The sequence below is a fragment of the Hippoglossus hippoglossus genome, chromosome 6 (assembly GCF_009819705.1).
Source record: "Hippoglossus hippoglossus isolate fHipHip1 chromosome 6, fHipHip1.pri, whole genome shotgun sequence".
Classification (NCBI taxonomy): domain Eukaryota; kingdom Metazoa; phylum Chordata; class Actinopteri; order Pleuronectiformes; family Pleuronectidae; genus Hippoglossus; species Hippoglossus hippoglossus.
Genome location: NC_047156.1, coordinates 3,961,488 through 3,974,974, shown reverse-complemented (window position 1 = coordinate 3,974,974; position 13,487 = coordinate 3,961,488). Strand labels below are relative to the sequence as shown.

The following is a 13,487-nucleotide window of genomic DNA, read 5'->3' as shown; positions in this document are numbered from 1 at the left end:
CTTGTAATTATTCTTATTCTGAAAATGTCTTTTTTATCTTTAACATGACCCTAATAATCCTTCGTATATTGCATAGAAACCTCCACAATATAAATTCCTTTGTCGTGAGTGGTCACAAAAATTGCACAAGTAATAAAATACAAAATCTGCATAAGTAATTTGCTAATAAAGCTAAATTCCACGGAGCTGAATTAGAGTCTGAACACTTGTGTCTGTGTAACTTTTAATCTCGAACAGTCTTGAAGTCGCTCGTCCAGTCGCTCGCCGCCCTGTCACAGTTTGCTGCTCAGCTGAGGGGGCGTGTGCGCCTGGTCCGTCCCAGGGAAGCCCCCGTCGAAGGCGGCGTTCAGGACCTCGTCCAGGTTCGCAGCCGTGACGAAGTCCAGGTCGGCTCGGACGTTGGCTGGAAGCTCCTCCAGGTCCTTCTGGTTGCGCTGCGGCAGGATGACGCGTTTCACTCCCGCCCTGTAGGCCGCCAGGACTTTGTCCTTGATCCCGCCCACCTGAGAACGACAGGCCAATCCAGTCAAGCGTGTGTCCAAGGTTTGAATCCTTGTGTTAAATGTGATCACTCACCGGCAGCACCAGCCCTCTGAGCGTGATCTCTCCTGTCATGGCAACGTCTGATCTGACCAGGCGGCTGCTAAACAGCGAGGCCAGGCAGGTTACTATGGTAACACCGGCGGAAGGGCCGTCCTTGGTGACAGCTCCGGCAGGAAAGTGGAGGTGGATGTCGGTTCCTTCTAAAGGATCTGGCCCCCCCACCACTGTTCAAACACACAATGTGCTCTCATTTTAATTAGCCTCCATCACGTTTACTGCAGATTATTTGTGTCTCTATTACAACATGTACTACATTTACATCTGTGTGTGTGTGTGTGTGTGTGTGTGTGTGTGTGTGTGTGTGTGTGTGTGTGTGTGTGTGAGAGAACTCACTGTTGGTGAGCTGGTAGGTTTTGGCGTTGGCCCGGAGCCAGCTGATGGCCAGATGGGCGGACTCTTTCATCACGTCTCCCAGCTGACCGGTGAGAGTGAGCTGACCCTCTCCCTCCATCCGACTGGCCTCCACAAACATGATCTCCCCCCCGAGCGGCGTCCAGGCCAAACCCAGAGCGACGCCGGGCAGGATGAACCGCTCCGACACCTTCCAAACCACACACACAGATATACATTTAAACATCTGTAAAAACTGTATTCGGGGGAATATTGGGAGAACGATTCAGGAATGAAGTGAAACATGAGGCCGACATGACCTGAGAGAGACGTGAGATGAAAATGCATGAGGCAGAGTGAGTGATGTGTCGAGGGAGGAGAAGAGAAGATATGAGAGGAAAAGAGAATCATATCATATTCCACATTATAGTGTATGATGACAGCTGGAGCGGCTGCTGGATTTGACCCCGCCCACCTCCATCTCAAACAGCGGAGGGCCCAGGATGTCTGTCAGGGCGATGTGGTCGATCACAATGGGCATCTCTGGGGGGGCCGCCGCCTTGTCTGAAAACACACACAGACACACACACACACACACACACACAATCAGTTCAACTGGTGTCACTGTAGATCAGAGATCTGCCCCCCGAGGTCGGAGTGGAGCCACCGCTCATCTGCAGCAACATCAGTTCAGCAGCTGCAGCAGCGCAAAGTGTCAAACAGCTGGAAGGCGTCTTCACAGCCTCCAATCACAGAGCGACACGTCGTCACCAAACCAGGAAGTGGCTGAAAAACGGCCGACCGGCCATCACAGGTCAGTGAGACCAAAAAATCCTTAAACAAATCCAAATGTCAAAGTGTTTTTCTTTGGCCGGTTCTCCGTCCTCACACCAGGTTCCAATGAAACTGTCTCAGGAGTCGATGGAGGTGCCAGAATAAACGTTTCTGTTTTTCATGTTTCTGGACTCGAGTTGTTCAAAAGGGACACGGGCCCAAAAAGAATCCATTAAAATCCAGGAGAGCAAGTTTTATTTTTTCCAACTTTCTTTAACATTGCAAGATGCTTTTGACACTTTCACCAATTTGCCAGTGAATAATTTATGGGTCTGGTAGATTTAAAGAACAAACATCTATGAGTGTGTGAACTTCCTGTTTCACTTTAAGTGGACTGTTGTTCCTGGGCTGAGGTGTGTGTTCTACTGGGAAGGGGGGGGGGGGAGAAGAGAGAGAGAGAGAGAGAGAGAGGACAACAGCTGAGCCTGGAAAATCAGCTGTTTATTAGCCGTTATGCAAAGATGCACAGAAAACCAAATATGGAGACGTACATAAACACAGAGCATCTCCATGGAAACATGCAAACCACAGCTCTGTTCTCTTCGGTCTCTTCCTCTTTCATTTCTCTCGAACTAAATTCATTTTCATCCTTCACACAGTTTTATGGTTCACAGCAACGAGATCTGCTGTTTTCATCACAATCACCTGGAGACACGTTCTAATCTCGTGGGAGTTCGACAGACAAACAAACAAACCTTGGCTTGTGCTTTTCGTATGAAAAGCAGATGAGGAGGAGATAATATATAAAAGAGCCCGTCCCCAAATAAAAGCTGCTGCCAGGAGCTTTATTTTCTACTGGGGAGCAGCTGGCTGCACATTTTCCAGCTCATTACACAGCCACTGAAACATCATGTTGTGCTTACGAGGATCCGACGTCCCACAGCGGAGATATTAAACTGTTTTCTAATGACGCCACTTGAATTACACACACGTAAACAGGCCCAACGTCACTTTGTAAATCCACACTCATTAAAGTGCCATGTTGAATACTCAAGGTTCTTCTTTCTGCACTTTTATTGATTTCCATTGAGACTCACTAGCACCACCTTGTGCCAGGCGGCTGTAATTGTCTCCTCTGCTGTGTAAACACCGACAGGAACAGGAGATACGGCTCATTACCTCACTGCCGACTCTGTGGTCACCAGAGAGAAAGTTTAATTCTCTCACTTTGGAGTCTCATGTTGTCGAGAGGGATCCGTCACTTGTGATCACTTCTACAAAGATGTATCTGGAATATTCCTCCATTTCATAAAACCTCTCCTGAACGTAGATTGTGACCTTTGACCTCCTGTGTTTTTGTGTTGTTTCATGAATGTGATTCTTGTGCAAAATAGGAAACAATCTGTGAATCTATTGTTAAACAAACGTATAGATGAACGTGCTCCAGCTATAACAGAACCACGATGTTTGACTTTGATCAGGAACTGCTCCTTTTTTTGCCTCCACACTTTCTTCTTTACTTTCATCAGTCCTTAGATCTTTATTCCAGAACTCTACTGCTTTCTTTTTCTGTGTTTCTCTGAACTCCAGCCTGCTCTTTAGATTTCTGTTATTCTCTTGTGGTCGTTGAGCATCTCTGAAGTTCAGGGTCGGGATGTTTCCTCTCCATCTTTGACAGGGAATCGTTTTCTGCTCAAACACAGGATCGTCGGTGTGACGGGTCAGGGAGGCTGCGGGGTTCAAGCACAGACTCACCTCCTTGCTCTAAAGGCCCCTCTGGGACGGAAGCTTCTGTCTTTGCAACTCTGTGACCTTCAGCGACCTTCACGGCCACCGCGCGGCAGATGGCCCCGATCTTCCTCTCGAGGGAGCGCACACCTGCCTCTCTCGTGTACCTACAACAAACACAGACACACAAACAAACAACAGAGGGATTGGTGTGTATCTCTGCAACGACAGGGTCTATTTGAATAAACCTGGAATCTATATAAAGGTAACAGATTTCTGCAGAACTGTAAACATCAGTACAGATGTTACTAGCTCAGGGTAAATGAAAATGAAACACAAATGAAAGATCTACACTGGTTTCAGACAGCAGTTCCAAACCCTTCACTTTACTGAGGTGTACATTGAATTGGAAATAGATAAAACTGCCATTTTGACCATGAATTGATGATACATTTTTGAGTTTCAATTACAATTCAATCTGTTATTGAAACTACTCAAAGTAATGATTTAATAAATGAAGGTGAAAACTGGTCTCTATGATCCCTCTGATGATCAATAAGATTGATATAATAAAATTAACCATGTTTAAGTAACTGAATCATAGTCTTCTTTTAATTCTTTTCTTTTCTCACAGCGCTAAACTCAATCCCATCAGTGTTGGTGCACACAGTGTGAACTGTGACTGTAGTGACGCCCTCTTGACTGAAACTAAGAATCATGTGGATCTGAATCAGACACATTAAGCATCACGAGAGGACAAAATGGCAAAAAGAAAATCAAAATCACTGCAAAACCAAAGTCTGCTTCATGTAGCAGCCGGACACTGGTTCCTGAATCTGCTGAATCATTACTATTTAAAGAGAAGCAGCCAGTGGAGCAGGGAGCGTCTCCTCCGGAGGACGAGCATCAAGCTGTCGGCTTTTGGCTGTTTCTATAGTAACCAGACCTGAGGGTGTTACAGAGGCGCTCCGCAGGTCGGCAGGAAGCATGACGCTCATCATCAATCAGGCTGTTTGGATTAGTGTTCACTGAATTCATGAAGATCACCAGGAAAATCACTCTGGTGCCGTGTTTGATAATTGGACGATCAGAAATGAAACGTGAAGAAGTGACGGTGATGGACAGATCAGTGTAAACTCAGGAACAGGAAACAGGAGGCCCATTGATGTTCTGAATCAAAAGGCGACTCTGAGAGAAATATGTTCAGAACACACTGAACCTGTTGAAAATTCAATGATACGATTTCACGTTGGTCTCAGATGAGAGCTGCCAGCTGGCCGAGCGCTCGCCTCCACACACACACTGGGACTGTCTCAGCTCAGCAGTGAACACATTATATATGAAGACTACATCAATCTGAGGACTTTAATGTAATGTGAGAAAAACATTTGAAACCAATATAGACCCCATTAGAGTTCATCTCTCAAATTCTCACTCATTGAGATCATAAAGATCCATAAAGATCCATGAATTATTCCCTGGAAAATCAAGATCAATGTGAGAGTTTCTCCAGTTCAACAGTTTAACAACTTGGCAATAAAAGCTTTCAAACTAGTTTTCTCAACCCTTCTAAAGACCCTGGAATGTCTCAGCCGTTTGGACACAGCTGTCCACAGCTACTTCTTCATGAAGCTGCTTTTATCATTATCATCTCTCTGTGTTGCCTCTGGTTTCTCAGAGCTGCTACACATGCAGCCTGAACGCACTTCACTGCCAGCTCTGCATGAGATCCAGAGGACGCCACTGATTATTTGGCTCCACTTAAATCGCTCCTCTCAAGCTTCCTTATTCATCCTCATACAAATATTCCTAGAGTCCAGAGAAGCCAGACTTCCAAGAAGCCCCTGTGCCCTGCCAAGAAAAAGTCCAAACCCCATATCTGCATAAAACAACCTCACATTTTTCCTTTTTTGATCTTTGTAGCGATTAAACAAATGAGATATTGCATCAAGTGAACCTCACAGGCGCCGAGTCAGAGATTTAGTCTCCTCCTTGCATTCAGGAGTCTAGGCCAAACCAAGCTCATCAGCGCCTGGGGGTCCACAGACATATTTCACAGAAAGTCAGAAGTGGTATCAATGTTTTTACTGTATAATAATCACAGCAAATAACATGAATAAATGCATTTCCCCAAAATGTTAAAATGTTCCTTTATCAACCTGGAAAAACAGTTTTGAGTGAGCGGTCTGTCATCGTCAGTTCCTGCAGAAAAACCACGAGTAAGAAGTTGACGGAGCACTTCTATAGTTACTTACCTGCTGATTATGGCCTGCGTGGTGTCCTGTGGTATATGCAGCTGCTGAGGTGTTAGTCCGTGCTGCTCCAGCTGGTTTCGGATCAGGTGACGATGAGCTATCTCCACCTTCTCCTCCTGAGTGTAGCCTGAAACAATACACAGTGGGAAACTAAAGAAGAAGAACCAGGGATGTGATCAGTCTTTATTCTACACATCTCCTCACCAAAATCTGGCACCTGTATTACCCACAATGCAACTTGACCATCAACAGTTTAGTCCATAGATTGGATATAAAAATGGTCGAAGGATTCAGGTCCAGAAAGTGAAGCCATAGCTGAAGTGCCTGAAACATATTTTCTCTCAAATGACCAGCAGAGGGCGACTCCATGGTTGTTTGTATTGAAGGTTATGAGAAAATTACTCTGCTTCTCAATATAGCGTCAGTTTCAAGTCTTCTTCACTACAGGATGATGTTCAAGTAGATGATGCATGGACACAGAGTGATTGACAGCTTGTACCGTCCAATAGGTGCAGGTCACAGATGTAAAGAGTGCCCTCCTGACTTGAGTGTCAGGAGATAAGGAGCAGAGGTCTGGTGATCTCACTTCTCTCTCACTTCACACTCCCCCTTTTCAAACTTCGTATATTTCATCCCCCGTCGACAATTCCTCAGACCCAACACATGTCCCTGCGGAGCCACGAGAAGACTTTCTCTTCAGCGTGTGCAGCTGTGCTGTCCAACACCTGCACAGAGACTTTGACGTGTAAAGTTGTCGGAGTCGTCCTTTATAATGATGGTGAACGAGTGGGCTCCTCAGGTCTGGAGGCTTGAAAGCGTTCCAACTCGGTCTCTGCTGCACATCTTCACTCTGTCTCATCAATAAAGGCTTAATGCATAAAAATTATCTTTCTTTGTTACCTTAACCTAATAAATGAACCCATTAGCTCAAACTTTAAGTGTAGAAGTAAGATGATCTCTCAGCTCAGGTCAGCTTGGGAGGAGCTTGTCCCACGTTTCACAGCTAAATTGTGCTGTGAGAAGGTAAAGTGGGAAGATCCACTCTCAGATCCACACTCAGTCTCAGAGGAGAAACACCAGGGCAATGCCCACAGCTTAAAATCTTATATCTGATTTTAAAATCCTCAGTTGAGTCTGAAAAGACTTTTACATTACTTAGGAAAAGCGATCTGCAAACCTCAAGACCAGAAAAAACAAACCCAGGTCAAAACAGTTGAGCTGAACCTTGTCAAAACATTCAGATAAAGAATTGAAGTGTGAAAACTGGATAAAAATGTAAAATCCATCAGAATCTTATTCTAGATACACAGAAGGGTCAGTGAATCTACTCGATATGTTTGACCTGAACCTGAACCCACCTGGAACCTGCAGCACCTCCATCCGGTCCAGCAGGGCCGGGGGAATGGTTGCTGTGGTGTTTGCCGTGGCGATGAAGAGCACTTGGGAGAGGTCGAACGCCACGTTGAGGTAATGGTCTGTGAAGCTGTGATTCTGCTCCGGATCCAGGACCTCGGGAAACATACGGACGTTGGTTTCAGTTCCTCACACTAAATCAAACTTAGATGGAAAAGTGAAGAAACTGAAGAACAGCAAAGGACAAAAACAATTAGAGGAGTAATGAGTCCTTATTAGCAAAGGGGGAGGTTCTCTTCAGAGACGTTAAATGCAGGGAAGACGTCTGACACGACTCCAGACGGAAGAAGAGCAGACTCACCTCCAGCAGAGCAGCTGCAGGGTCTCCCTGAAGGCTCTTCCCCAGTTTGTCCACCTCATCCAACAGGAAGACAGGATTATTTACAGCCACCGTCTTCAAGCCGTTGATGATGCGACCGGGCATGCTCCCTACATACGTACGTCTGGAGACAGAGGCAGGGAATGAACTGCTGAGGTCCGGAGTAAAGGTTTCCTCTCGGATTCAAACAAGCTAAAGGCTCCGAAAGTACAGAACTGTATTCCACAGCTAAAAGCAAAACATATAGGCAGATATATATAATGTCAAGGTGACGTCTCAGTGATAGAATGGTGAATAAGACTTGAATTGTCATGCTGTTATCAATTAGGCCTACGCATCACATAACGAGGCACAAGAAAGACTGCAGACCTCCGCCACGCCCCCTTACATTCAATCAGGCTGCACCAGATTCCACACACTCATGGATATCAGTCCCCTGAATGTACCTGATTGTTTTAATCAAGATCCATGAAATATTCCCTGGGAAATCAGGGGAAAATGTAAAAAAATACTAATCTCATCATCTCAAAACAGGAGAGAAAGAATCCTGGATCTGCACTGACATTTAATGGGTTCCTTCTTGGTCCATGTTAAATCAATCAAATTTAACATGTATAGCCCATATTCACAAATCCCAATTTGTCTCATAGGACTTAACAAGGTGCAACATCCTCTGTTCTTAACCCTCAGCTAGAGTCAGGATAACCTACCAGAACTAAACCCTATTAACAGGGAGACTAGATTCTGCGTGTAACTGAACACGTCAACAAAATAAATAGATATTGAGTCGATTTTGCGAAATCCTGCTGACAAACAAATAAAGTAGAATGTTCTTCTTCATGGAAATCTGTTCAGTGGTTAATCCTGCAGACAACAGACAGACATGGGCGGTAACATAACCTCCGTGTCACAGTCAATGCTCGAACACGTGCTCGGAAATATCTGAATCAGTCGGACTGGACATCGACTCCAGCAGCTCAGTGTAATGTCCAAATGAATCCATGTGAGAATTGAGCAGGTCACTGTCACAGAATTCAAACGAGATTCTATCGTGCGAACCCAAGACGATGACAACATGTGAGCGGTGGTTCCTCTCTGCGCCCCCCCCCCCTCCTCACGAGCAGGTTCCCAGAAGGTGAGAACACGTCTCCTGTTGTGTTGGACGTGTGAAACAGAAACTCGGTGTCAAATTACCGACTGCAAGTGATCTTTAAGTGTTTAGGATTTAAAAAGGCATGAAATGTGCAGCTTCTGAGGTTAAAACAAATAATAAAATCAACCACAAATCTACCAGAAGTGAGCGTCTTTAGAAGAATGGTTTTAGTTTTCACTTGAGCAAATAGGAAATCGACCATTAAAGAACTTTTCATCTTTATCTCTTGTCCCCCCCGCTGTTGGTATGTCCGACACATGTTTCTCATCTGACTGAGAGCGATGTTTATTCTTCCTTTAAAATGCTAAGATCTGCAATCTGAGATGAACTCTGCCCCCGTGTTCTCTTCCATTTCTCTGTGTGCACACGGCACCGCAGCCTGATGCTCTTCTATGGGCGTTGATGGGGCATTTGTCAAAGTTTATTGGGAACTTACGAAGACCTGTTATATTAATCTATATAAGAACACAGATGCAAACAATTCTGCAGTTTGAGAATGCGCCAAGTTTCTTAGAAAACTTCTTGAGAACCGATTTAAGAGAATTATTCAGGAGAAATTGGTGAATGAGGCCCAATATCTGTTGTGTTCAGATATGTCCACCAATGTGTCATTCAGTGTCACTCTGTATTTATTACTGTACGCACAGCGTTTTCCATTTCGCCAAATGTTTGATCAAACTTCAAATTAATTGATGACAAAAACAAAACCAGCAGAACATCTGATATTTTCTGAAAATCTTTAAAACTTCTTCAGACTTCTGCACGTTTGCTGTCATTGCCTTGAGATGTGAGAAGGTTTGTGGAAAACGCGTCTCCCCAGTGGACACAGTCAGTCACGTTACTGTGGCGGCACAAAGGTCCCGGTGTTTGAATCCCTTGGTGGGAAAAGCCGTACTTGCCAAAACCTAGAAATTCATGCATGAAAATCGAAATGCTCACAAGCTGCTTCCATCCCTAATAATTCCCCTTGTGGTTTTCTAGTCTTTCTTATTGTTTGGTCAGTGTGATTGTGATCGTGTTTTGACATGTTAGCTAAATGTTTTACACAGGAGTTCATGTTCCACTCAGCAGCAAAGAGTCCTGCGTTCGACTACACCATCAAAACAGCAACTGATGTGGGACCACTGTTATATCCTGTGCTTCAATTATCTGTGGTCCTGAGGACTAACTTACTATATTTCCTTCTGCTAATGAAAAAGGAAGCACCATCAAATTCAATAAAGATAAACTCCTCCATCTGCTGTCCAGACCCTCCTGTGGAGTCCGCTCTGAGCCTACCTGTGTCCTCGGATGTCCGACTGGTCACAGACGCCTCCTAAAGCGATGCGGTGAAACCCTCTGCCAGAGTCCTGGCGATGGAGCGTCCCACCACTGGTCTTACCGACTCCTGGGGGCCCCACAAAGCATAGAATCGGGCCCTGAAGGCAAAACAGGGGGAATGAAAATAACTAGCTTCATAGCACACATAGGGTTGCAAAGGGGCGGAAAATTTCCGGTAAATTTCCGGAAAACTTCCGGAAACTTTCCATGGGAAGTTAAGCTCGGCAATTTTGGGAATTTTGAAAAAAAAAAATTACCAGCAAATTAAAAGCTGAGCAATAAAAACGTCATTCAAACTCTATTTTAAAGATGTATGGAATGCAGCACACGCTGCACATTGAATTTCAACCCTGCACTGTGCATTTCTCCATCACATGCTCAGATAATTCCCAGCATCCTGCACACTACAGCATTAGCCCAAGGACTAGTCAGGGAAGTTTTGATGATATACTGGGGAAAATATATTAGCATGCTGATGTGAGGATTGTTCATCTAGCCTATTTCTATTCATTTATCCATCAATTGTAAAATATTTTTAAAGACGATTCCAATTGTTTAGCTAACTATTTATATCTCTGGCATTGCATTAGTGTTTTTTTACAAGCTTTTTCTCATCTTATTCTACAGAACAATGCTACGTGCACTATCTCATGTGTGGAGACATTTCACCCCAGCCAATGTTAGAAGGAAAGGCTGTGTACATTTGCAAATACTGTGCAAAGACCTATGTTAAGAATGCCACAAAGATGCAGAAGCATATAGTCAAGTGCCCAAGTTTCCTCAGGGCTCAAACCAGCTTATGACAAAACAAAATGTTTATATTTATGTCTGTATATGACAAGGTAAATACAGTTAGTATAAAATTACCACACAAATTTCCAGTTTATTCCCGTTAATTTCCGTTAATTCCCTTATATTCCCGTATATTCCCGTTAATTCTCATGGAAAGTTTCCAACTTTGAATATTCCTGGATTTTTGCAACCCTAATAACACATAAGATTTGCCTTTATATATATTTAATAGGCTGCAGCACCTTGAGTGAAGTCTTGAGTTGCCTGACAGCCAGGTACTCCAGCACACGCCTCTTCAGCTTCTCCATGGCATAGTGGTCGTTGTCCAGCAGAGTGCGAGCAGATCGGATGTCCAGGCAGTCTGAGGAGGTGCGAGTCGGGTGAAAGAAAGCAGGGAGAGAGCATTAAAGTGAGCGGTGGTGAAGACAGAGAACCGGGGAGAGATTTACTGCAACTCGAGAAAATACGACGGAAGCTTGGACAGTAGAAAATGAGAGTTTACTACCAGGTGGAGCTTTAGAAACCAGCAGCTGCAGCTAATAATGAAAAAACACAAAGCACACACACGCACCAGAGAAGATGAAAGATGCCCCCCCTCCCCCCCCCCCCCCCCCCCCCCCCCCCCCCCCCCCCCCCCCCCCCCCCCCCCCCCCCTGTCCGTCTGTTCAAGGAAAGATGTTTCTCCCAAACCGATATATAAAAGCACTTAAGGTTTATTCGCAGCTCATAATCTGTTTCTAACCTCCGAACCCTGCAACTGAATAAACTTTGCCCTGTTACTTATCAACGGTTCAGTCTGTGGTCTGCACAGACAGAGAAACAATGCAAAGTGGTGACTGTGGGTCTTTGTACAATACAAGTCCGTTTGTGAGATCCGCTGGCAGTGGGCTGTCATCGTTACTGTGGCTGGACACCACATAAACGTCATCTCCTTTGTGTGGAGCACCGCACTTTCCGTCCGCGTAATTTGATCAGCATGAAATTAAAATAGAAATGATTCTGGGTTCACATTTAGACGTGAGAGTTCCAGGATGACAGATCTGACCCATTGGCAAGATGTTTACAAATTTACATTTGACTCTATTCCACAATATCGGACACATCCACAGGTGCTGCAGGAGCTGATCTGTCCTGGCAACAGACACACATAGAATCCAATTTGTCTACAAAGTAAAAGCACAAGAATTTTAGTCTTTTCTGACACAAATCTATTTTTGGTGTTGATGCTGGTTGCAGATTTCTTTCTGAAACTGTAAAAAACAACCGCCACTGCAACAAAGCACATGGTTATTCAATCACTGCACTTCCACGGGCTCTAAACATTACAAAAGCCGAGTTGTGCGATACATAGAGAGAGAGATTTCTGGAATCATTAGGTAGATGAAAATATTCATTAGATCACATTTAACTATTTGTTCAGTTAATATCATGAATTAAATCGTGAGTCAACTTAAGTGATGAACATCTTAAAAGAGAAGCTCATTGATCATTAACAGTTAATATTCAAATGGTTTCAAAAGCTCCAGCCGTACTTTGAGCAAATTACTGCATCAGTACGATCCTGACTGAAGTATTTAACACAGTTATCACAACAATCTCTCAGTCACCACATGTCAAACATTACTCAGAATTAAAACATGAAGCATTCCTCTGAATATGAAATGAATCTTTCGGCAGCAAAGCAATAAAGCTGTGGTTCAAAGTAGCTAAAGAGCACAAAGAGGTTTTTTTACCTACCGACCTGGATGTTTCAAAAGGTCACCTTCATTTACCTTTAGTGTTTTTACTCCACGGCAGCTCAACCATCAGATCCAAGTAGTTTCTGGTCAGGGCAGACTCAGGCATGGACTGAGGCATCTTCTTCAATCTGAAAACAGATGACAAAGATTCATTTGAACATCTGGGCCTGTTGTTTGTGACAGATCAGTCTTTTTTTCTTTTTTATTTAAGACTAAACCACATGAGAGCGGTGATTTAAAAGATCAAAAGTGCTAAATACGGTTCAGAAAGCTTTAAGATGTTGGATTCTTACTAATGTTTGACTTTTCTTCTCAGAAAAAGGGATCTCAATTTAATTCAATAATACTTGATCTGCATGAAGTACACAAAAGCAGCTGCAAATGTCTTTGACTGCGTTTACATCTGCTACGAAAATGTGTCTTGTATCCAGATTCTTTTCACGTTTTAGCCTGATTGCATTTACATCTGGCATTAATGTGCGTCTGCAGCCTGAGGTCTGATCGCTCACTGTCCGGCTCACATCCTCCACTTATCTGCACCAGTCCAAGATAACAGAACGCAAAAAAAAAACATAGAAGTAGAAGAATAGAGGAAGACGGAGGTCATCCGTGAAGCTGTGTTATTGTGTCTGCTTGCTTTGTGATTGGTCCAATCCCAACTCCATTCATGGGTGAATTCGTGAAAAACGTGCACACTAAGAAGAGCACTGCTTCGTGTTTGTTCTGACTACCGGCTGCTGCCGCCTCACTGGTTTGGAGCAGTTGCTCTTACATATCTCCACCCATCACAACATCCATTTACAACTTTCATGTGGAGTTTTGTGCAAAACCAAGTATAGAGTGAATATAAAGAAGGACAACGTGTCTCCACTTCATCTCGTTGTACAAAATTAAAATATCCCAGATACGGGTGCCACCATTTTGCTTATTCAAACCAGAATAAAAGCAAACTTATGGAAAACTAAACACCCATGAGTGTGATAAGAACTACCTTAAAATGACAGATGCCAATTTTGAAAAAGACGTGTGTAGTTTGGTCAATGTCTTATATGTGGACATGG

The 13,487-nt window shown here is 44.0% G+C and overlaps 1 protein-coding gene across 1 annotated transcript in view; it reads right to left on the bottom strand.

The window, feature by feature from the left end:
• Positions 1 to 13,487, bottom strand: part of lonp2 (lon peptidase 2, peroxisomal) — a 36,225-nt gene continuing 22,738 nt past the window's right edge. The window contains exons 8-18 of the mRNA XM_034587647.1: positions 12,460 to 12,554; positions 10,930 to 11,048; positions 9,854 to 9,993; positions 7,405 to 7,546; positions 7,049 to 7,199; positions 5,691 to 5,817; positions 3,463 to 3,602; positions 1,409 to 1,497; positions 937 to 1,144; positions 577 to 767; positions 1 to 503 (exon numbers count right to left, since the gene is read on the bottom strand). Coding sequence (XP_034443538.1) covers positions 273 to 503; positions 577 to 767; positions 937 to 1,144; positions 1,409 to 1,497; positions 3,463 to 3,602; positions 5,691 to 5,817; positions 7,049 to 7,199; positions 7,405 to 7,546; positions 9,854 to 9,993; positions 10,930 to 11,048; positions 12,460 to 12,554 — 1,633 coding nt within the window. The 3' untranslated portion in view covers positions 1 to 272. The remainder of the gene's footprint in view (positions 504 to 576; positions 768 to 936; positions 1,145 to 1,408; positions 1,498 to 3,462; positions 3,603 to 5,690; positions 5,818 to 7,048; positions 7,200 to 7,404; positions 7,547 to 9,853; positions 9,994 to 10,929; positions 11,049 to 12,459; positions 12,555 to 13,487) is intronic.